At 37.6% G+C, this 25,958-nt stretch overlaps 2 protein-coding genes across 2 annotated transcripts; one reads left to right on the forward strand and one right to left on the reverse strand.

The window, feature by feature from the left end:
* Positions 1-13,873: 13,873 nt before the first annotated feature.
* LOC114264903 (photosystem II reaction center proteins PsbY, chloroplastic) lies at positions 13,874-14,675 on the reverse strand. Its single transcript, XM_028205637.2, has one exon. The coding sequence runs from the start codon at positions 14,541-14,543 to the stop codon at positions 13,959-13,961; it is 585 nt and encodes a 194-aa protein (XP_028061438.1). The 5' UTR covers positions 14,544-14,675; the 3' UTR covers positions 13,874-13,958.
* Positions 14,676-17,056: 2,381 nt separating this feature from the next.
* LOC114264904 (ALBINO3-like protein 1, chloroplastic) lies at positions 17,057-24,537 on the forward strand. Its single transcript, XM_028205638.2, has 11 exons — positions 17,057-17,599; positions 18,755-18,865; positions 19,044-19,118; positions 19,534-19,594; positions 20,191-20,264; positions 20,375-20,479; positions 21,014-21,121; positions 22,103-22,206; positions 22,359-22,559; positions 22,647-22,980; positions 24,168-24,537. Exons 1-11 carry the CDS (start codon positions 17,276-17,278, stop codon positions 24,171-24,173), a joined length of 1,503 nt encoding a protein of 500 aa, XP_028061439.2. The 5' UTR covers positions 17,057-17,275; the 3' UTR covers positions 24,174-24,537.
* The last annotated feature ends 1,421 nt before the right edge of the window (positions 24,538-25,958 follow it).

Below are 25,958 nucleotides of genomic sequence, written 5' to 3' on the forward strand. Positions count from 1 at the left end.
CTGGCAAGCTGCTGTTGGTACGCTGCGAGCTGAATTACAGCTTTCTCCATTCTTTCTTCTAGAAGATCCAGATCTCGGGCTAAAAGTACATCGTTAGTTCCGTTTTCTACTCCCTGGGTTTTGATTCCTGGGATCCCGACCTCCAGCGGAATGACAGCTTCTGTGCCATAAGCCATGGCAAAGGGGGATTCCTCTGTTGATCTTCTCGACGTAGTCCGATATGTCCAGAGTACACTTGGAAATTCATCCACCCACTTTCCTTTTGCTGCTTGCAGTCTCTTCTTTATCCCATCCAGGATAACTTTGTTGGATGCTTCTGCTTGTCTATTGCTTTGAGGAAAACTTGGGGTTGAAAAATAATTCTTGATCTTGAATTTTGCACTAAAGCTTTTGATTAGCTTGCTGTCAAATTGTGTTCCATTGTCGGCAACTATTGCTCTTGGAATCCCAAATTTGGTAATGATGTTCCTCTATATGAAGTTCTTCACGTCCACATCTCGGATCTTGGCCAGGGGCTCAGCTTCTATCCATTTGGTGAAGTAATCTGTTGCTACCAGCAAGTACTTCCTTTGCCCAATTGCTTGGGGCAGTTTTCCAACAAGATCCATGCCCTATTGGGCAAACGGCCAAGGACTAGATACTGGGTTTAGATTTGCTGCTGGCCGGTGTATCAGGGGTGCAAACCTTTGGCACTTTTCACACTTCTTGACATAGGCTTCTGCATCTTTCTGCATGTAGGGCCACCAATATCCCGGGGTGATAGCCCTATGAGCTAGTGATCTGCCCCCAGTGTGGCTTCCACAAATTCCTTCATGTATTTCATATAAAAAATCTTCAACTTGTGAAGGATGTACACATCTCAAAAGGGGTCCAGTGAAGGATCTTCTGTAGAGATATCCTTTCGCTGTTAGACTGAATCTTGCCGACTTCAATCTGATCTTGTGTGCCTCTTTGTGGTCATCTGGCAGTTTTCCTTCCTTTAAGAATGCTACAATTGCATCCATCCAGCTTGGTCCCTTATCCACACACATTGCTTCACGCTTTGTGGTCAGTGGCTCGATGTTGGGGCCCGACAAGTAATCGACCATTATGGTCCTTGCTTTTCCAGGTTGCATTGCACTGGCCAGATTGGCCAGTGCATCAGCATGACTGTTATGATCTCGGCTAACCTAATATAGTCGGCAATTCTGAAACAAGGCCACTAACCTGTTGACTTTCTTTGCGTAGGCCGACATCCTTTCATCTCGGGCTGCAAACTCGCCCGTTGTCTGGTTAACTATGAGCTGGGAGACATAGAAGACTATGACCTCATCTGCTTCTGCTTCTGCTGCTGCTACCAGTTTTAGTCCTGCAATGAGCGCTTCATACTCTACTTCATTGTTGGAGGCCTTGAACCCCAAACGAATCGATTGTTCTAGTACCTGCCCATCTGGGGATATCAGTACTACTCCTGCCCCTGCTCCCTATCAGTTTGAATTCCCATCGACAAACAGTCGAAAGGAGTCGCCGATGTAAATGCTGCAGGGTCTGAGTTTTTCTTCCTTCCTTTGTTCCGTTGCCCCCGGCTGGGCTTCTCTATGTTTGCTTTGACATTGTTTATCTCGGCTCAACGGAGCCCGATATACGATGGCTCCTGGTGTGAACTCGGCCACAAAGTCGGCCAAGACTTGGCCTTTGATTGCTGTTCTGGGTTTGTATTCCAAGTCATATTGGCCCAAAGCCACTGCCCATTTGGCTATTCTTCATGTTAGGTCTCCTTGCTGCAACAAGGACTTCAATGGATGTTCTGTTAGCACCACAATCTTGTGGGCTTGAAAGTAATGGTTCAACTTCTTTGAAGCTGTTACTAATGCTAGCGCCAACTTCTCTAGGGGTAAATACCTGGTTTCTGTATTAGTTAGGATTTTACTTACATAGTAAACAGCCTTTTGTTCACATTTTTCTTCTCGGATTACCACTGCACTTACCGCATGTTCTGAAACTGCCAAGTACAGGAACAGCTCCTCTCTAGGTTCTGGATTTGAAAGAACTGGAGCTGTGGTCAGATACTTCTTCAAGTCAGCCAAGGCGGCTTCGTACTCCTCGATCCATAAGAAGTCTGTGGCTTTCTTCACTAAGTTAAAGAAAGGTTTGCACTTGTCTGAACTTCTGCTTATGAACCTATCCAGGGCTACGGCCCTTCCAGCCAGCATTTGCACCTGTTTAGTCGATGTCGGGATCTTTAGTTCCAGGATGGCCTTGATTTGATCTGGGCTGGCCTCAATGCCCCTTCTGGTTACTAGATATCCCAAGAATTTTCCAGATTCGACTCCAAATGCACACTTCGATGCACTGAGTCGGAGCCGATATGCTTTAAGGATTTCAAAGACTGCTTTTAGGTCGGCCAGATGACCTTCTGGTTCCTTGGTCTTCACAACCATGTCGTCGATGTAAACTTTCACCGTTCGGCCGATCAGGTGTCCGAACATCTTGGTTACCAATCTTTGGTAAGTTGCTCCTGCATTTTTCAACCCAAAAGGCATCACTTTGTAACAGTACAGCCCTTTTGGGGTGATAAACACAGTTTTCTCTTCATCTGGGGGGTACATGGCTATCTAGTGATACCCCCTGTGGGCATCCAGGAAGCTCATCCTTCCATGCCCTGAAGTGACATCCACCAGCTAGTCAATCTTGGGTAGAGGGAAGCTGTCTTTGGGACAGGCCTTGTTTAGGTTGGTAAAGTCTACGTAGACTCTCCATTTACCATTCCTTTTCTTCACTACCACTGTGTTTGACAGCCACGTCGGGTAGTTTACCTCTCGGATGGCCCTGGCCTCCAGAAGTCTGTCTACTTTCTTTTCTACTGTCTCGACGTGTATCAACGTCGGTCTTCTTGCTCGTTGGATTACAAGTTTGGCCGACCTGTCAACGTTCAGTTTATGGCAAGTGACCTCGAGGTCAATGCTAGGCATTTCGTAAGGCGTCCAGGAAAACACTTCAATGTTTGCTCTCAGGAAAGCCTCCAACTCTTTTTCCTCTTCTTCAGCTAAGCCTGAGCCGAGAAAGAAGAAGTGTTCTTCATCCCCCTCCTGGACGAGGATTTTCTTCAGTATTTCTTCACTTTTCTCGGCTGGCTCCTTGCCAACATCTTCTAGGACTTCCATGTCCTCGTCTTCGATTTTCTGCCTTCTCTGGTTTTTGTATGCTGCAGGTAGATTTCATTGCTACCATGGAGCAATTCTTTGCCTGCAGCTGATCTCCTTTGACTTGTTCTATCCCATGCTCTATTGGGAACCGCAGTAGTTGGTGCAATGTTGAGGGAACAACCCTCATTGCGTGCAGCCATGGCCTCCCCAGAATTGCATTATAAGGGGAGGGTGTGTCGATTACGGTGAACTCTGTCCGTATCTTCCTGGTGCCAGCCTGCACCTCCAAGTTCGTTGTTCCCAGTGGCCACGTCGGCGTTCCATTGAACCCGACCATTGTGCCACTGGATTGCTCCATGTCGTCTGGGTGAAGGCCTAGCTCCTTGTAACACCTGACATACATGATGTCACAAGAGCTACCTTGGTCAATCAGGATGCGCTTCACTTGACACTTCCCAACCTAGAGGGATACTACCAAGGCATCGTTATGTGGATGCTGTACCATCTCAAGGTAGGCTTCAGTAAAGGACACTACTGGTCCCTGACACTCTTCGGTCGGATGTCGTTTCTCCCCGACTTGGTACACGTGCTGCAAGTGCTTTACCTTCTGGGTCTCCCCCCGTATTTCATTTTCGTTGACCTTCGAGTGAATTACATTAATTACCCGAGGTCCTCCTACCTGCGGTTGTTGTGCTGGGGGTGGTGGAGCTGCTGGTGCCTGAGGCAATCTTGCCTGTTCTTCTCTTGTCCTGGCCTCATCTACAAGGTCCTTTAAATGGCCTTGCCTTACCAGGTCTTCCAAGTGTGCTTTCAAGGCTCTGCAACCCTGAGTTGTATGCCTATCTTCGTTATGGTAAGCACAATGCTTACCAAGGCTTCTTCTCATAAATTCTCCTAGCACCCTGGCTGGTGCTCTGAAATAGGGCTGGGATCGGATTTTGTCTAGGACTTTATGAATTGGGATTCGGAACACAGTTGTGACTGCCTGTGTAGCTCTCAGTCCTATCTCCTTGTTGGACCCGTTGTTACCTCGGCCTCGCTTCGGCGAGCCGTTACCCTTCTCTTGCTTTGTCTCCTTATCTCCTGAGGTGTTTTCCTCGGCTCTGGCATACTTCTCAATTCTGGCCATGAGCTCTTCCATCCTTTTTGGCAATGTCTATGCCAAAGACTTTCGTAGTAGGCAGTCGTCTTTTAGGTCGTTCTTGAAAGATACGACCGCCACCTCTTGGTTGCACTCGGGTATTCGGTTGAACACCTCGTAGTACCTTTTTGCGTAGGCCCTAAGGCCTTCATCCTTACTGATTCTCAGAGCCATCAATGCGTCCACCCTCAATGGTTGTAGTTTGTTTGTCACGAACCTGGCCACGAACATCTCGGCCAGGCCTTCCCAGGTCTTCATACTTCCCTTCGGCAGTTTGTGGAACCAATCTGATGCAATCTCCCCGAAGGATGAGGGGAACACTTTGCAGAGCAATGGCTCGTTCCCACTATACAATGCCATTGAGTTCAAGTATAATCCAACGTGGAAGTTGGGGTCTGACTTTCCATCGTATATTTGGAACCTCGGCATACTGAATCTCTTCGACGTCTCAAATTTGTCCAATTCCACTGAGAATGGTGTTCTCGGCTTAACAGGTGAAGTTACCTCAGCATCGGCATTATGTTGTTTCCTCTTGAGGTAATCTCTCAAGTCTTCCTTGCTCCGCCCAGGAGCTCGGCTATCTCTCGACTTCAGTCTTTTCGGCATACTACTCTCAGCTTCGTTGTGGGCCCTTTTCGACCTTTCTGCATGAATTGTGTCGAAGCACAGTTCCTGCCTTTGAACATGCCGATGTTCTCTGGGGTCTGCTTCTTTAGTGCGATGTGTCCTTTGTGACTCTTCTCTCCTTGACTCTCCTCGCCCGACTTCCCTGGAAGGCCGATGAGAGTGTTTTTCGCTTCTGGTGTGCTGAGGGGCTGCAGAGACTGTTTTCTGCCCTCCCTTCTGGGCATTGGCCGCTGGAATTAGCGTGCCCTGCAGCGGGAATGGTGGCTGCATGACGTTGTTTGGCATCATAAAATTGACGACCGATTGCAGGTCTGCCAATTTGTTTGCCATTTCTTTCACCTCTTCGTCCCTCCGCACGCATCTATCCTTCCATAACTGGAGGTCATCCTCGTTGTAGTACCCGCTCCGATCTGGTTCCCTTGGCACGTCGCCACCCTGGCCGACGTCTCTCCTGCCGTTATTCTAGTTCTGAGTCTCCTCGTTGTGACCATCTCCCTCCATGTTAGGATCAGTGTGCTTACCGTTCTCGGCAGGGGTTTCGTTTCCAACCTTATCCTTCTGTCCATCGTTGGCCATCTATTCTCCTTTCTTTCCCACAGACGGCGCCAAATTATGTGAGTGAATTTCCGATCACACTGCCAACTTAGTATTCAGCTAGAGAGTACTGGCAGAATAAATGACACCTGGCTGACCTGCAACAGAAAGAGAAGATTTCGGCAGTGGTTCGTCTACCCGGGGGCACTCCGACGATCAAGTCAGTATATCTCTCAGAGATAATCAATTGCTAAACTCACTGTTCTGAGTATAAATTGCGTACCTTAGACCCATCGGGGGTGCCTTTCTTTTATAGTTAACTCAATCCTAGTCCCCATAGAAGCCTAGCTTCAATGAACTTTTGCTCAGTGCTTATCCTGGACTCTCCAAGAGATAAAGATACACTTCCTAAGAGTGTTATCCTTATCCATGCTAAAATCCTTCCCCATTCTAGGACTCTTGTGCCTTATCCGCTTATCTCGGATTTTGTTATCTTCGAAGATAACCTTGGTTTTGATAACTTGGACACGTGACACCTCGGCTGACACGTCGGCGTCACCTTGGCCACGTGTTGGGACTCAGAAAATATATCCCCACAATTATCATATCAAAACCAAAAAAGTTAAGAGTTCTTCCTAAATGAAGCTGATTTAGCCATGCTAAATTAGCTAAAAACACAAAAAAAAAAAAAGTCAAGCTAAATTAGTTATTTCGAAAGAAAGATCTTCCGCCCTTAAAAGACTTTTTCAGTTTTAGTCGATGTCAACTAGTAATCGGGAACTAGAAGTCCGCCTCCTAAGACTACTTTCTCCAGTTTCCACAACTGTAACCATTTGTCATTCCGATTACTTCATCCATAAACCCTTTTTTATTATTTCAAAATACCGGTACGCTCTAAAAAAGAGTCAAGGATAAGCTTGCATTGGATTCCCCAACTTTATTTTCACACACAAATTGCTTCTTCAAGCGGTTGGTTTAAAAAGGTTTTTCCTTATCCTGCTATCGATTCCATTCGTGCCAGCTACGATAGGTCAAAGCGCTCCTCTTCATCCCAGATCGAAGAAGAATACCATAGGTCATGGTTGATAATTCTTCGTTTGATTTGGCTTATGACTTGTTGCTGAATTTGACGAAGCAGGTCCTAGGTCATAAAACCTGTATTCAAATCAAGCCTAGCTCAGCAAAGGAGAAGGTACTTCAAAGTTTGGATTAAAAAGAAAAAGGATTCTTTGTTATATGTTTTTCATTTATAGAAGAAATGCACCCCACACTGTTTTTTTTCAGTATATTATATAACACAAGAGTTTGTTAATGATAGTCTTAAGAGTTGTTAATAAAAAAATAAATATCCAAAAACTTATAATCTCAATATATATTTCACACATTTTAATACATTTTTATATACATTTTCCACACTTTTTTAATACTAACAGCAACCTCAAATGTTGTTTTTAACATTTTTCATATAATAACACAGTGTTTTCCATATAATAATAAGTATATATAGATACTGGAAAGTTAGCTTTTTTTGATTAATTTTTTTTTTTTTTTAAAAAAACTTCAAAAATTATTAAAGAAAAAGAAACTCATACATCTCACTCATTCATGGTTTTTTATGTAATTAAAAAGTCATTTTCAAACAAAATAATTTTTTTCACTTACAAAAAAAATTCAAAAAATCTTTAAAAAAAAGTCAAACTCCAAGCCATTCAATGGAAGAGGTTCTGGATGAAAAGTAGGACTGAGTAAGGAATTCGTGAAATTCGTAATCCGATCCAGTCTAATCTAATTCGGATAGTTTGGATTGATTTTTTAAATTCGTGGTTCGATTTTGGATTGAAGAATTAAAAATTCGTAGTTCACGGATTGGTTCCGAATTGAACCTCACGGTTTCGGATTGGAATCGATTCGGACTGTATACAAACATGTTACATTTTTATTATACATCTTCTCCAATAGTATCTTCTCTTATTCCATATAAAACTTAAACTCAAACTTAAACCTACATAATATCTTCTTTTAATACTTTTGTTTGTTAATTTTTAATTTTAATTTGTAATGGTCTAAATACTTATGGTGAAACCAATTTTCTTATGATTGTTTAAATTCTAGAACAGTATGTCGCTATTATAGAAAGACATGTTTGTGACACCCTGAGCGTTTAATTAAATATCACATAAATATTTATAATTATGTAATTATGATTGTATGTAGTAATATATAGAATAAGAATAATAATAATACGTAATAGTAAAACAAAATAATTAATATTATGATGGTATGTTATAAAATATAGTTTAATTTATTAATTAGAGTTAATGTAAAATTAAGGCAAAATAATATATACATATATATATATATATATATATATATAAAAGAATCAATTTGCCTTTAGCTTATGTATGATATAGGAGATTTTTTTAGAGATTAGCAAAACAAACATTAATTAGAGGAGATTTGGCAATTGTCCTGGAGATATAGAGTATTAAGCCACCTATGCCACCTAAACAAATAGGAGAGGTGAGTCATCAATATGGGGCCATCATAACGGGATGAATCAGCACTAAGCAACGTGTATATACAGGGAGGGGCCTGTGAAGTAATAAGGGACCAAACGGAAAGAAAAAGAGAGAGCAAGGGAGATAGAAGCAAGAGAATACAACAAAGAAAAATGTTTGAGGGCCCGAAATCAGTGGCTCGAATTCGGCTCGAAACCCAAAACGACGTCATTTTGGGTTTCAATTTTTTTTTTCTTCTTCTTTTTCTTTCTTTTCTTCTTCTTCTTCTTCTTCTTCTTCTTTGTTTTGAACACAGGAGAAGAGAAACAGAGGTGAGAGAGAGAAACAGAGGCGAGAGAGAGTCGTCGCAACTCGTCGCTCATCGGCCGATCGTCGCATCGCAGCCCCGTCTCTGCCTCTGTCGGCCTCCGCCTCCAGCTCGATTTTGATGGCCCCTCCAGTTCTGCTTCTCCTTCTTCTTCTTCTTCTTCTTCCTTCTCTTCTTCTTCTTCTTCTTCTTCTTCTTCCTCCTTCTTCCTTCTCAAATTCGAGTCGGGGCTTTCGGGCTCTGTAGCAGGGCTGTACAGCAAAAATAGAAAGCAATTAGTAAGACTCAATATTAAGGTGAGTTATATTATACCTTGAGCCGTTATAGTATATTTTACGTATGTTTTGACTTACCATAATTTATTTTATACAAGTTAGGTTTTATAAAATATATTAATATTTCAATTACGTGGGTTATTTTCTAAACTCTATTTTTAAAATGAAACCTATGGATATGTTTGTTTAAATTTAGTATACATTTGACTATGACCTTATAAACAATTATGTTTTGTAAGTACCACCACGGGAGTCCCACGCCTTGGCGGACTAAAATAACCATTGACCTCTGTTTGGCCACTTTGTAGTCCTCTGTTTGTTATGGATCCATTGACCTCTATTCTGATTGTCACTTCTGTAACCTCTGTTCTGTTCAGTACCGTGGTTATGGTTATTTATTTACATAATTTTTGTATTTCAGTTTCTTCCATTTAAATGATTTATTTACCAAATTGAGTTATGTAAATGTTTTGGCCTAACTAACTATCCATGGTTATTTTGTGTTCCCTATACTCTTGGCATAATATTTCTCACTCTGCTTTGTGCTTATAGCTGTTACCATTTCAGGTGACGAGATGTAGGGAGAACCCATAACCTCACGTAATGGAACCCGCACAAGGATTGATGTTGAACCACTATTTTGTCTTTCTTTTCTTCTTCTTTTTTTTTTTTATTATATATTTTTGCTCCCTTTTGTCTCTACTCGGGGCCGGTCCCTGAATAATAAATTAATAAAAGCCCAATAGATGTATTTTCTCTTATTAAAATAGTAAAATGGAGTAATTTCCTATTTAATTATTTTTATTTCCGCTTGCGCAATTTAATTTGCTACGAATAGAATAAGTTAGCAAGTTGCGATTCCAACCCTAAGCCCTGGGGTTGGATCGTGACAATGTTGCTATTGTGGAACTAATATAGCGCTATGTTTATATTTTTATGAAATTAAAGTATTATATATATATATATATATATTTGTTATTTAATTATGTGAATCCGTGGTCCTAAACCGATCCAATCTGTATTTAAATGAATTGGTTCCATGATTTAAATGGATTGGATTGGAATTGTTCTAATTTTTCAGGAACAGTAGAAAACGAATTGGTCCTGATTTTAACCAAATCTGGACCATGCTTACCGCTAATGAAAATGCCTTTACAAATGGAGCCTTAGATCATAGATTTAGCTAAAAATTTAAAAAGAAAAAGGACAAAAGATATAAATAATGAGAATGAAATATAGTTTAGTCTTTTTTTCTTTTTCTTTTTTCTCTCTTATTTTTTATTATTCCTATGTAAATTCTAATGCAAAGAAAGTGTTAAAAGAGTAAAAATTCAGGAAGGCTCTTGCTTGTTGGTTGTCGGTAGGTACTGCACATGGACAATGTGTTAAATTGTCTAACCCCTCACCCGATTTTGCTGCACTTTCATTTATTCACTCATTCACAATAACTTCTCTAATTGTAGGTAAACAATGCATATAATATGCAGTCACGAAAGTCATGCAACCATTCAAAGCTTTGAGACTTTTTTTGTTTTTTTTGAAGACATTATATTAACTACCCAATTTGATCGATCTACTTCTCTCGAAGAATTTGTTGTCACTACTGTGTTATGGGTCGTAAAATTTTAATGTGAATGGGATAGCCGTTTGTGTTTTGCCACAACCAAGGACGGAATGTACATATGTGTACAATTTGTATTTCTCTCGTGAAAATGCTCATTTTGTTTTTCAAATATTAAAGTTTCATAAATTTTTATAGCATTTTTGTAATTATCTTGTTGATATCTATGGAGTAAGATTTATGTTTTCTATAAATATTTTAAATAAACTAAGTTTAAGAAAATTTCATTATCTTAAAGTTAGCTTGAACAATAAAATTTTACTATATGAATTTTAGTAGTGTTCAAATTAGCCAATAAACTGAAGAACCGAACCAAATCAATCTCTTTGGGTTGGTTTGGTTTTTGAGTGCATTGGTTTAGTTTTGGATTTTCAGACCATCAAACCGATAGAATTAGTTTGGTTCTTGGTTTAGGTATTACGTAAACTGAACCTATATATATGTATATATATTTTAAAATTTTATTTATATTGACATGTTTTCACCTTATTGCTATTGTTAGTAAAAATTATGCTAAGTCTTTATTGACAGAGACTTAACAACAATTTTAACTAAACAACCAAATAGAAAATCAGATGACTGTGCAAAGGTTCTAAACTGCATTGAAAGTACAATGACTTCTTTAGAACAATTAACAATTGAAAGCGTGAAATATCCAAATAAACAAAGACAACTCCAAATAAATTATCTAAGTTTACAAGAACTACAAGTCACAAATTACAAAGAAAACGACTCATAAAAATTAAGATAATGTACTCCTAAAAATAAAGAAAAAACTCTAATGAATTTGATGATTTCTTGATCCCTTGCTTACTCTTATTCCTTCTTCAGCCTATTTTTAGGCTTGGCATTGCCACAAACTGTTGCTAACCATGCTGTCACAAACTGCTCCACCATAATAACATGTTGCTACCGTTGCCACAAACTGCTCCACCATGACCAAACGTTGCTGCCACAATCTATGTTGTCCCACTTCCTTGGTAAATTGGTACCATGATCTTGCACCAAACGAATCATAATAATAATAATAATAATAATAATAATGTGGTCATAATAGGTTTTTAAAAATAATTTATGGTCTGAATCGACAGACCAAAATGAGTAAACCATAATCAATGAGATTAGATTTGGCCATGATCGACCGGTTACAATTGACAGGCTACAATCCATAAAATTATATTTGGTCATAATCGATAAGCCACAATCAATAGGTCGTAATCGACAGAAAAAATATTTATGGTGCAAACAGCTATATTAAAATGGATTTGATTACACCTAATAATTTTCCATATAGAAAAATTATTAGGCAAACGAAATAAGTACTAGAAGTTTGAGTCATATTTGGTAGGTGATTTAATTTGTATCGGTTGTATTAATAAATTTAATTTGTATTTGATTATATTTAAACTTGACTTGAATTTAATTTATATTGACTTATATTAAATAATATTTTGCTTTTTATTTGTGTAATGTTTAAATGTTAAATACTTATTTATTTTAATTATTTATTATTGATTGATTTGCTTATTTTTAATATAGTGAAACCATAATTCTAACCCCGAAACCAACCCAAGCTACATTGGATTAGGTTGGGTTGATTTAGTGCATGATTTGTTTAGTTCTAAATGTAAAAATTAAGAAGGATTATGATTAGATTAATTCCAAATTTAATGTCACACCAAACCAAAACCAACCTATGAACATTAATGAATTTAACAGTTAAATAGTGAAAGCATACCGCCAATACCATCTCAAACCACTGCACATACCATAACTTTTACGGTGGTTCTACATACGCTAATTAGTATATACATTAGTGTACCAACTAATGTTATGATATTATTATTGACCATATTTATTATACAAGTTACAAATACCCAAAACCATATAAATGACATCGCATCATCTATCAGTACACTAGTGTGTATATTAATTAATATATATAGCATTATTCTAACTCTTATTGTCGCTAGCAAAAATATTAACCACAGTGGATCTCAAAAAAATTATAAATACGGTAAATCAGTCTCAAGAAAAAAATTATAAATATGGGAAATGTGGACCTTATCCATTAAAATTCAAAAATAGAGGAGCTTATTAATTAAAAACTGTTAAGGAGTCTTTTCCCCATTGAAAAACTATAGTGAGGAATTTTTGATCAAATTTCTCATAAAATTTTATCGACAATGCTTTCATCTTTGTCTTCTTTTTTGGTAAATTAAAAATGAATTTTTTTTTTTGGGTAAATATTAGTTTTGTTTTTTAAAAAAGTGGAATAAATTCCAAAACTTTTAAATTTTTTGAAACAAAAAAAGTATGTTTTCATTTATTTTTAAAATAAGTTTTCACTCATTACTCCTTCTACCAGACATCTCTGGCAAGCCTCTTGCAATCTTTGATGGTGATCCGGTGAGCTCCGGCAATCGGCCAACCACCCCTCTGATCTCCAGCCACCTTTGCCGCTAGCCACCGCATTCGGAAACTTACCAAACATGTTTCTTCGTTTTGAAATGCCCAATGGCATCCTTCAATTCTTGACAAATGGATGCATTTAGTCTTGGAACTAGGTATGGGCCTTATTTGGGCCACCTACTTGGCACAGTTGGATATATCTCTATAGCCCTTAAATATTTGGATATTAATGGTACTTGGACTTTGTATATATCTCTATAGTCCTTATATATTTGATGAACTTTTTAATTTCCAAAAACCTTTTTTGGGTACTGTGATAAAAACTTCATACTTACATTGTGTTTGAATTATAAATTTGAAAAAAATTTACAAAAAAAAAAAGAAAAATGAAGAAAAAAAAATTAGTTTACCCTTTATTTACGTTTCTCTCACAGTTTTCCTTTCCGATTCTCTTTTCAAATTTCTATTCAAATTTATGAGCAAAATACAATTTCAAATATAATTCTGCCATTGTAACATGTAAATTAGTGTTTCAATATATAGTTAAAAAAATAAAAAATAAAAAAACTTTAAGGCTGTGTTTGGGTCCTAAGGTCAAGCCCATTGAACAATTGGGCTTCATATTGGGGTTGAGACACCAATTCACTCTAGTTCATTAACTGCGTGAAGGCTGCAGCCCTACAATTAATAGGCCCCTAACTAACACAGTGCCAACCAAGGAAGGTAGAGCATGGTTTGGTTTACTATTCAACCATAATTTTTGAAGGGGAAGTTGATGTAATAGGTGGGCTATGAAGCTATCGTGACATGTGTACATGATGTTTCTAATTATAGAGGTGGCGTAAAAGGAATGGACTAGATTGATCTTATTTTTATCTTACTGAGCACAGTGATTAAATTAGCTCCACTCATTTTGTGATGATTACTCTTACCAATATGAGAGCACCATTTTTGGATGAACTTAGCACAATAACATAGTACTTTTGGATTGATAAGAACAATAGTCACAAAATAAATGGAGTTGATCTAAATAATCTTAGTCGATAGAATAGGAAATAAGATTAATCTCATCCATCTCATTTGTGTGACCTATGTAATTGAGAGTATCATATACACATGCTACGATAATGCTCCCAAACTACTCAATAACCACACAAGGATACAATTAAGCAACAAACCACATACATGTAGTTGGAGATCAGCTTGGGCTATGCTATACACGCAATAATTATACAGAAATCTCAAATACAAGTAGAGACAACCATGGCATGATCATATTAGAAAATCCATTAACAAACCCCCCAAAAAAACATATTTAACACAAAGGTTTCATTAACAAAAGGTTCAATTACAACTAGTTCTTCACCTCAATCCCCCACATATATCCAAAACCCATTTCACTCAGACCTCATCTTATTGAGCTGGTTCAAAGCTGGCTGTAAAATATTATAAAGAACCCAAAGAATAGCAGGAGAAATGACAAACAACAGGAGCTGCCCCCTATTGTCACTTGAAGCCTGTGCTGCTGCCATCGCATGAGGGGTTGACATGAACCCTGAGGCAGCAGCCAACCCACCTATCCCACCAAGCCCAATGATGACCCCCCTAATGCTCCTCATTTTGTTGACCTGGTTCAAAGCTGGTTGAAGGATGTTGAAGAGAACCCAAGCAATGGCTGGAATGATTGGCAGGAGGAGTGCTAGGCCCCGGTTATCGCCCTCAGCGATGTCGGCAATTTGTTGGGCTGCCATGGCTGGATCACATGAGGTTAGGGTTGCGAAAATGGCTCCAGCGAGGGCAGTGCTGGATAGGGGTGATGGGTTAGAGATGGTGAGGCCTTTTGGGAGGTTTTGGATGGAGAGGAGGGAGGTGCAGGTGGTGGTGGTGGGTAGTTTTGTTGTTGGCTTAGATGGGTTGTGGGTTTTAGGGGTGGTGAAGCACTTGGCATTGAGCATGGCCATCGTTGCTATAGTTGCTGCCATTGGTGTCGTGTGTTCTTGTTGAGCTTAGTTTTAGCTTATTCTGTAGGTGGGATTGGAAGGCTTGTGAGATGAGAGAAAAGCTTAGGAGAGAGAATAGCTTCAAGGGTTGGCTGTGATGGAAAAATGCGATCCAATAGAATTGTGATATGTGGATTGCTTCCCTTATCCAAAGTGCTATTGGTGAGATATGGACCTCATATTTCATCCCCCAACAAAGCTTCTTATCACTTCATCACCACTAAAGTGTATCTGTTGCTAAGCACTTAGTATTTTTATCCCTCTTCCAATTAAGCAACGAATTCTCAATATTACTTATTCGTCTTCAAGGATTTCCTAGAGACCACTTCAATAGACAAACTTTTAATTGATATAGTTCTAAATTTGAAAATTACAAAATCTTTTTAAAAATTTCGAGTAAAAATTTGAGTATTCCTAAATTTTGGGGGGGAAAAAAATGGATAAAACTTAATTTGATACAAATTTGAGTTGAGGAGTCGAGAATTTTAAGTGATTTTTGTCCAAATTTAAATGTAATGTAAGTTTGAATCAAGGGGTAGAGATGTCCATAGTGAATCTAGACCATCTAGAGTAGAAATAGTGAGATAATCACTTGTTTTTATTTTGGAAATGTTAGAATAATAACTCACTAGTTGACCTTATAGTAAAGTTTGTCATTAATATAAAAAAATTAGAATTACTTTATACAAAAAAAATTGGGTAAATTACAAACACATCCCCTGAGATTTACGTAAATTACAAATTATCCCCTGTGATTTTGGAAATTACATTATGTCTCCTAAGATTTTTAATGAAAAATGCTTCGGACCCCCACTGGGGGTCGACCCCCAGTGTGGTGGCGCGTTGTGATTGGACAAAAAAAAAATTGTTTTATTTTATTTATTTATTTTTTTTGAGTTTCAGCTAGTGAGGGCTCGCCACCTCACTAGGGGTGCGACCCCCACTGGGGGTCTGCAGCATAGTTGATTTTTAATAAATTATCAAGTTAATTAATAGTTTTTAATTTCATGACAACTAGGTCATTTTATTAATAAATTATCAAGTTAATTAATAGTTTTTAATAATATTAAAATTTTATTTCAATTAATAATTTAGATAATTTTATTATTGTATAGGTGAACAGTCAGAAATTTCATTTTTTTAATTAATTCTGTTAAATAAAAAATTATGACATGGAGGTATTTGTAATTTTTTAAACCATAGGGGTAATTTGTATTTTAAGCAAACCTCAGGAGGTGTATTTGTAATTTATCCAAAAAAATTAGGTGCATAAAGAAAATCAAATATTGAATGAATGTGAGATAAAATATTTACAATTATAAATACAAACATGTTTACAACTATAGATGAGAATAATTTTTATTTCACATTTGTGTATTTTGTATCGCATTCTTTTATGTACACATAATACAACTGTACCATATAAAAAAATTCAATGAGAATGAGAATAAGAATATTTGAAGTATGCCAACAAAGCTTTATGAAGTCATCCAATCCATGTAAGTTATGAGCCGGGATGGATGGTCCAATCCCACCCTCATCCATGGGCTAATCATATAAACACTGTATGAGTGTGCGTGGGGTGCTCACTTCTCTCTCATTTCTATTCCCGTACCTCTTGTAAAATCAAGGGTAATTTACATCATTGGCCTCTTTGATTTGAGTAAAATTTCACTTGCAATCTCTGTAATTTTAATTTTATTTATTTAAATACTAAATTTTCAATTTCATTTTAATGTAATCTCTTTCAATTGATGTTAACATTTTAAACAAGAAATAACTTGGATGAAACTAAAAAGACTAAAGTAAAATTTGTAAAAAAAAAATAAGTCACTGACGTAATTTATTTATTTTTCTTTCTTGTGTAGGAATTGATAAATTTTTCAGGTGAATTGCATATGGCTTAATCTGTTCAAAATGCTAACTGTTTAAATTGATGAAAGACAAACTTAAAGTGTGATATAATTGATGAGATTGAAAGTACAAAAGTTAAAATAAAAATTTATTCAAATTAAAGCGTCAATGATTTATCCTAAAATAAATGAACAAGGGGTGGGGGTGTAAATTTCGCCTACTAGTCTGCGGTGCATCCGAAGCCCACTTGCAGCTAGCTGGGCTTGTCTAGGCCCCGGGCCAAGCCGAGCCCGAGACCCTGGGCTTGGGCTTGGGTCTTGTTTTGAAGCTCGGTCCGATCCATGAGCCTAGCTGGCTAGGCTCAACCCAAAGCCCAGCCTATCAACCTACTCGTGACCCTATTCGCCAGAGGCCTAATGCCATTTTTGATAAAAAATAAAATAAAATTTTGATGGAAAAATGAAAAAAAATAGTCAAGCCTGGTCCACACCTGCCCAAGCCCAAGCACAGGTCCAAGCCTGACCCCCCAACCCTCTCTAAGCCTGAATACCCCCAAACCTAAGCCTAATTTTCTATGATGTAACCCAGTTCAGTCCGAATTTTAGCGAGAACTAGCCCGGCCCAACAGTGGGCAAGCCTGGGCCCAGATTTACGCCAACCATGAGAAAATATGGGATGAAATGGGAAACAGGGTAAGTGTCCGATGTTGTTGGCTCTTTCTCCTCATTTTCAGAACTCAAAAACACAGAGTGGCAAATCAACCTCTCCCCTTCTCAATTCCCATTCAATCTCAGATCATATGTATGTATGTATATATACATATTGCCTTTGCATTCTAGGGTTTGCACAACAACCCCAATATGTCTACTCTCCTCACAATTGGACCAAATTCGGTCCTCTCTTCCTTCCCTGACCGAACCAGGACCATAAACCCTCTTCTCCACCGAACCCACCATCTGGGTTTATCGAATCATAGTCCCTTCCTTCGGGGCACACTGGGTTTGGTCAGGCTAGGGTTCAATCAGGTACAATTTCCTGATCCTGATAGTGTGGAGAATCTGCTTCGGCACCTGTTTGGAAGATCAGAAAGTTTTCTTTTCACGATTGCCGATGCCGCTGCTAGCACCAAACAGAGCAGTGATTGGCTTTCTGGAATTACTTTTTACATGGAAAATGTTCTTAAGGTTTGTACAAGATTCAAACTTTGCTTAGTTATTGTATTTGCCAGTTTGTGAAGTGAGGTTGGTTTTTATTGTAATGTGTTTATGTAAAATTGGATCAATAATTGCCAGCATTGGTATATTTGATTTAATGCTAAGAGCATCTCCAACGCTGTGTTTTTTTTTTTTTTTAATCAAATTTGAGTAAAGATTTGGGTTAAAAGTTTCATTAGAGTTCCAATGCTAAATTTTCAATTTCCATCAAACAACCAGTCCACCGAGAGGTCGACTGGGAGGATGTCTGGGCGGTCGTCCGGCCTAGTGTATCAAATGAAGTTTCACAAGATTTGATGGAAGGTTAAACGTTCCTTGATTTGATGAAAAAGGTAGGACTCACTTCATTTGATACCAATTTGGTGAAACGGTTGGAACACGTTTTCATTAAATTTTCATCAAATTTAAATTTGATAAAAGATTTTAGTCTGGGTTGGAGATGTTTAATACAAGTCCAAACTATTGTGAAAGGATAGAGAAGTGAGTCTAAGAGGCATATTATCAAACAGTAGTTAGCAACCTAAGTAATGGAGCTGATGTTTGTCGCTAAGTCAGTAAATGAGCTACTATGTGTAGAATTGAGCTGTTGTCATAATCTTGAAGTACCAAATTTGTTCACCGGTTAGTTGAACCGATTTTTGCATTTTGTATAGACTTTTAAGAGGATTTCAGTATATAGTTGATATAGTTCTTTCTTTTTGTGCATAGATTTCACCCCTTTGGTGCCTCATTAGCTATTCACGTATAATGCTGCAATCATTCCTTTGCAAGAGTTTACTTTAGTTTATTTAGTTTTTTGAGAAATTAAAGTTCAGCTTTCGGTTTTTTTTTTATTGTAGCCATATTTTGGTACTTCTATGGGTTAGTTTGAGACCCATAGCTTCATCAAGTTCGATTCTTACTTGCTGGACTTTGTATAAATCAGTCCTAAAGTTTAATTTGCATACTTTCAGTTTTGATCATAGTGTTATTTGGGTTCCCTTCCTATTGTAGTTGTTGGAACCTTCCAACTAACTGCATCAAAAGTTAACCTTGTTTACTGTTTTGTGTATAATTTACCAACCAGTGATTTAGTATGTCCCATAAGTCATATGGGTTTTCAAAATCTATTTTTATTGTTTTCAGGTTTTGGCGGATGGTTTTGCTACTTTACATGTTCCTTATGCTTATGGCTTCGCAATTATTCTCCTCGCTGTACTCGTTAAGGCTGCTACCTTTCCTTTATCAAAGAAACAGGTTTTTCTTTTGTCTTTGCTAAATTTGAATTGGAATTTTCTTATATTAAGCTGATTGATTGAGTTCCTCAAAATCTAACTTTTTGCTTTAAGTTGGCTAACTTATCCAAATTTGGAAATGAGATCCTCTTCAAGTTTTAGTTATTATAATGAATGTCTTCTAAAATTATTATGGGCAGGTAGAATCTGCAATGGCAATCCAATCCCTACAACCGCAAATAAAGGCCATTCAGCAACGGTACACTGAAGACCAGGTTACCTTTCATCCCGTTCTTTGTTGGAACATTTTCTTCGTAGCACAGAATCAGATTATCAGTGCCGGCTTTTATATATGCTCTGATATATAAAACTACACATAAACACAAAGGCAAGGGGCACAGAATTTGTGCTAAGAAGAGAGAGAGAGTATTTGTAAACAACAGAATTTTTGTTTGGTTAATAGTTACACTTCAAGCTGGTTTTTTGAGTATTTGTAAACAACATTTAGATCTGACATGACTTCAGCAAATTAAGTGGTTATAAATAATTGCTAGTTTACTTAGCATCTTGGCCTATAATGTGAACCATTCGTTTATTGCCCTATGAAAAGCCAGTGATGGTTCAAAGTGTGTTGACAAAAGAGCTCTCGCATTATCAATATCCAATCCTCACATTTGTATGTGATTGCAGGAGAGAATTCATCTTGAAACTGCTCGATTGTATAAACTAGCTGGCATAAATCCATTGGCAGGTATACTCTTGCTCATTTCCTAGTAACTGAGTTTTATTGTGGAGGGATTTGATTGCATATTTGTATTCATGGAACATTTCCATCATTTATCGATGAAGACACATGATATGATGTTCTGTATTAATGAAATAAGTATATCAAGGGAGAGTAACAGAATATATGCCACTAAAAGTGTGTTTGCTTTTCAAGTATTGCAATCAATGGACATATTACAGAATATATGCCACTAACAGGATATATTCTGTACATTTTAAATGATTTTTCACTGAATTGACTGTAAAATTTGGATATATTGCAAATTCATACTGTTATGTATATATATATGTAGTCATTGAAAAACATATGGCCTTTCGTCTTTAAGTGTTAAATGTTAAGAAGTTTGAAAGGCATTAACCATTGGACATGGTTCTGTTAATATTACAGGTAGAGTATTTCGAGCAGCTCATTAATGAGACTTTAGCTTTTCCTCTAGGTCTTTTGCAATTAGGCCTGTATGAAAATATTTGATTTCTTGAGGTCTTGTTCTTCCTGATACACTTTGTGGTTGTAAACCTAGAATTATTCTCATGTAACTTTTTTTTTTTTGTCTTTGCCAGGATGTCTGCCAACTCTAGCCACCATACCCATCTGGGTTGGACTTTATAGAGTCCTATCAAATGCAGCAGATGAGGTAACATGCTAATATGTTTTTTTGAGTCCTCGTGACCTTTGTTGTTTCTGCTTTTATTTTCTCACTGAAGCATCTTTGGCATCTAATTTAATGTTCATTATAATATTAAGGGACTCTTGACAGAAGGCTTCTTCTGGATACCCTCCCTGTCTGGTCCGACTACAATTGCTGCTCGACAAAATGGCATTGGCATCTCTTGGCTTTTTCCTTTTGTAGTAAGTGCTGCATCCATTCTAAATTTGTGTATTCTTTCATATGGGTCTTGTGTGATTTTCGCCGAAATTATGTAGTCATTTGGCTTGTGAGTTTCATTTAGAATATAGATTATTAGTTATTTGCATATTGTAAGTTTTATTTTCTACATTACTAGTTATGAATGTTTTTTGGTCCGCCATGTAGTAAGAAATGTATCCCTGTTGAACGAGTACACAATATCCTATTTACAATTTAGTATAATTAACATGTATATGTTAGGGGGCAATCATTGGTCCAATGGTAAAACTTTGGCCTAATAAACTTGAGGTTATGGGTTCAAATCACGGGACAACCACTTTGTGCACTATGCAAGGTTAGGTGTGTACTCAATCTTTTTCCTCCCAAATACACATTAATGTGTACTAATTGGGCGTTATGGTTTCATTTGATATTAGGACAGTATCTCTGATGCTTCCCTCACTAGGGATTTTATTTGCTATTTATACAAGTTGCCTTCAATATTCTCATCCTTGGATGCTCAAATTTCTTTGCAGGATGGTCATCCTCCCCTTGGATGGTCAGATACCTTGCCATATCTTATACTGCCTGTGTTGCTGGTTCTCTCACAGTATATCTCTGTTCAAATCATGCAGTCATCACAGGTTAGGATTTTATTTTTTGATTGATGTTTATGATCTCTTTTGATATCTCAAATTTCACTTCTTCTTTTTTTTATTTTTTTATTTCATTGCTTCAACAATATGATTAAATTTTTTTTTTTTTGATCCACGAAAGTCAATTGTTAGTTGCTGTTAGAATCGCACCTATGGGAGTTTGCCTCTTCACCCTTGCAAAGCACTAAGTGTTTGCCTCTCAATTCAACTCCCCTTTAAAGAGAGTTGAACCCATGATCTCCCCCTTGGGACTTAGGCTTGGCCTACTTACTTTGTGTCAGATTTACTTTTTGCTATAATTCCTTATATGGTGGCGAGTGATTTCTTACTTGTGCATTTGATGGCTGTCGCTAATGATTAAACCAAAGTCATCTTCTTTTTTCTTTTCTTTTTTTATTTAATTTTTTTCTCATTCTACCACTGATTGTTCTTTTAGTCAGTTTTGTATTCAATACACCCACTGCAGGAAATTAAATGATATGCCACTAGCTTTTTATTTTTTATTTTTTATTTTTTTTCAATTTAACAAAATGCAAATATCCAAGAGTGCGAACGACTATTTTTGTTAAGATAAAACATATTTGCTCATTCCCCGGTAGCTGGATGTCTCCATTGTTTAGGATAAGGGGCTAGACTGAGGAATGTATAACATAGGTGCTCCATATTTCAATATAGTAAGAAAGTGATATATATATATATATATATTAGAATTTCTTGAGGAGTCCAGGAGTTTAGAAACAAATTGTTTCTTGCAAGTTTTTAAAATTGTTGTTGTGTTGCATCGCATGTCTGTGCTAGTTAAGTATTCAGATATTACTTCTGCTCTTTGAATCTATCCCTTCATCTTAAATCTAGTTTCTCTGCAAATGTTGTGGGCCTTGTGACTTCCACCATAATGATGTATGAATTACTAATCACAGTCACGGATTGTTATTCCCATATTATTTAATATGTCTCTTAAACTTTCAGGGTAATGATCCAAGCTTGAAGAATTCTCAAGCCATTACGAAATTTCTTCCCTTAATGATCGGTTATTTTTCTCTTTCAGTTCCTTCTGGGCTAAGCCTTTATTGGTGAGCAACTGTATGCTCCCTTATTAATAAAAACTCTTTTTTTTTTTTTTTTGGCTAGAACTTCTATTGTCATGATGACCAATCGTAAAAACTGTCTATTTGCTACCTTAACTTCCACGAATACAGCAGAATTTGACATATGCTTTGTGCAGGTTAACAAGTAACATATTGGGCACAGCACAACAGGTGTGGCTTCAAAAATTGGGGGGTGCCAAAAATCCAGTGAGTAAGTTCAGTGATAACATTATCAAGGAGCAATCCCAAATCCGAAAGTCCATACTTGAAACGAGCACCACCAAAACAGAGCTCAAAGTGGAGAAGTTGACTTCAGAGGGGCCTCGTCCTGGTGAAAGGTTAATAATAGTTGATTTTTTGTAACCTGACTACATTGTTGCTATGGCAACTGTTGTTTATGGTGTTAAGGTATCGGTGTTTCCTAGATTTAAACAAATAAAAGACCAAGAGGCAAGGAGAAGACAGAAGATAGAGGAAGAATGGAGGAAAAACGGGGGACATAAGAACGAAGGGAATTCAGTTCAGAGGGAAAGTGGAGCTGGAGCTGAGTCTAGTGATACCGAGATTGAAAGTGGTAACTCTATGAGTGGGATTTGCAATTCGTCCGGTACCGGACATCATGTCGTGGACGGTGATCTTTCTACGGTGGACTCAAAGGAAGACCAGAAGACTTCTGTCCTTGAGATGGAAAGCAGTGAAGTTTCTGCTAATTTTGAGGATGCGAGAGGTGATCAAAATCTCCATGAGGATCCAGAGAAGGTAGCCTCATGAGTCACGAGATATCCATTAAAAGTTTATAAGTCTGCATCTTGGTTAAATTTATAAGATAATACCAATGCTGCATCGTTGTTGGCATTCTCACGCATGCCATTTTCATCTCCTTTTCTAATTGCATGCTATGATATGCTCAATTTATCTCCAAGTTTGAAACCTAGAAAGCAATTACACTGCATTTAGGTCTAAAAAAGGGAGATAGTAAAAATCCTCAATCCTTCATTGCTCAACATGTAAACAGCATATTTTGTGAGGTAAGCAATATTAATCAATAGCTTCAAGTAATAAGAAATGGTTCGAATGCAGTGATGAGACCGTATGAACTCAAGTTGATAGTTAGAAAAAGTCTAGGAACACAAAAACCGATTACAGAACCGGACACAATCCTCGGTGATTGGTTTTTGTGCAAATAGAACTGTTATGGTTAATCTTACCTCTTTATGCTGTGTGGAAAGTTAGCCTCTCAGTTATTGTTTTTGGTGAGGCAGTTTTCAAATATATTTCACAGCTTGTTACAATGTTGTCCTTGGTAGCTGAATTGGATTTACACTAGGATTATTATAATGTTATTGTTTGAAAGCCTTTTGAAAAATGGATTAATCTACCATATCATGATATCAGTATTTGGTGAACTTTTCTTAATAGCTTCATGGCGATGGTTCTGAAGTAGCCAAGTGAGGAGGGCTGAGGTAGGTAGATGCATACTCAAGTCACATCTTGCGATGATGGACCCCGGAAATTCAAGTTGGACCAGTACTTGGCATTCAGGCCTTTTATTGACTTATGTGGTAGTGTCCAGTTTTTATTAACTTTGATTTATTCATATCATGCTTTCAAACTTTAGGGCAGCTCGGTCCACGGTAAGGCTTGCTGTTAACGTCATAGAAGCATCCTATAAAAAAATGGGAGAAAACTGAGTACATCTTGCCTTTCCCAGACCCCCTCTTTAACAGGACCCTCGTGCAGTGGATTGTCCCTTTTTTTGTGCTTTCAAACTTCCTCCTAGGTAACACCAGCATAAATGGAAACTTGTAGCATTAAGTGATGGTAAACTGGTGGTCATTTTGATTTTGGTGTGGTCTTCTTTGTTGTTGCAATCAGTTGCTTCTCTTAGAGCACTATAGTGTAAAAGCAATTCCGATCAAATTTATTTATTATTTTTTTTTTTTCAGGAATAAGCAATTGCGGATGACAAACTTTCCAGTGAAGCTACACATTGGGACTGAAGTGAATGAACAATGGAAATAGAAGCCGAGCAGGTATAGTTATTTTCACAACAATTGATTAAGGAGTATGCGAGCAACTTAACACCGCCCAATCAACATTTCCAAATTGGCAAACGATTTGAATGGAGCATGTTTGGTTTACCTGGTGAGATTGTAGGGGCAATAGGGTGTAAATTGTTATTGTCACAGGTGGATACTGAGATCAGTAAAGTTTGGAGTGTATTTCTTGTAACTTTAACTTGAGAATGAATGTAAAAATTGTCCTCAACAATGGGTTTGTAATTTATTTTCTGCTTTTGTTTTTTCTGATGGACAATAATGGAAGTTCTGTGTGGAGTGCTGGAAGGAAACAAAAAGGAATAAAATTTTGAGTGGAGCACATTATGGGGATAGCATGGTTCACAAATGCTGCATTGTAAGAATAAAATGGAATCCAAGAATCAAATCGCATTTAGATAAAAACAAAAGTTGTGATATTTTAAAGTTTTGAAATAATTTGAAATGGAAGACATTATATGTATAGGGGTGTTTTTTTTCTTTCGGCCTGCATTTGGCACCTCTCCAACACTCACATAAGAGATTTGGGGTTCAAATCTCGCTTGAGTGGTAGAACTTGATTAGTCCCCATTTGTATCATTTGCTACCTATTGCGGGTTCACCTTCCCAGTAGCTTAGCTTTTTGAATCCTGAAAAAAGTAAAGGACTTAGTGAAGGGCCAGGCTTCTGAGTCCTAGGGAAAGATGTTCACGCAATATATTTTCATTAAGAGGAGTCTATGGCCAAAAATTCCTTTCATTCGGCCTTAAAATATATATTTTCGAGAGTTTTGTAGTCCAATGACACCTCTTAGACAGTCTCGTATGAGAGGTTGGGCATTCAAAACTTTGATAGAAGCAAGGTGCTGTGACAGAGTTTCATTATTCCATATTTGTTTCACTTGTCATTTGTTGTAAATTCATCAGCCTGTGTGTTACAGGGTCAATTTTCGTTTTCAATTTTCAGCCTGTAATGACACTAAGTTACAGCACCTAGTCGTAGCCAAGCATACACGAATTACCCACTGTAAGTTTTGTAAACAAGCAAGCATACACAAATAGATTACAGGAATCATTCCTAAACTTTATTACCACTGGATAATACAAGGATACATGAGTATTCGTACAGATAACATGATCTGTCTAAATCCCTCTATGTCTTAACATTTATAGGCATTTTACAAATCAGTTATGAGCAGTTGGCACCCCCAACTACTAGGGTAAATTCAAACCAACAAGGCTGCTGCAGATTGTAACTGCTGAAAACTGCTTGGAACTGTCTTGGACCAATTCTTTAATTCTAGCAGGCTTTGTCATGACTTCTTGCAAGCATAACTGCTATAAACTGCCCTGTTTGTTAGCTTTGCATCATGCCAAATAAAACTGCTTTGAACTGCCTATCCATTTTTGCCTTTTGAACCCTCATGAGTTTAACCCACGAAATTGTAAGTCTTGGTATGCCATAAAGTGTCATGCCCACTGATCTATTTGACCCAACAAGTCTATGCTGCCAGTAGCATTCGGGCTAAGTATAGCCGTGTATTTGCCCACATGAAGTATCATTTGCCTTTGAGTTTGGTGGCATTGCCACCGCCACATTGTTACCTTGATTTAGTCATGCCTCGCTCATGCCTGACTTGGACAGTTGACATAGGTGCAAGGTGCCACCGCATGCCAACCTAGGTGTTTAAGTCTTAGGGTG

Source organism: Camellia sinensis, chromosome 10, assembly GCF_055761805.1.
Source record: "Camellia sinensis isolate YWXY chromosome 10, ASM5576180v1, whole genome shotgun sequence".
Classification (NCBI taxonomy): Eukaryota; Viridiplantae; Streptophyta; class Magnoliopsida; order Ericales; family Theaceae; genus Camellia; species Camellia sinensis.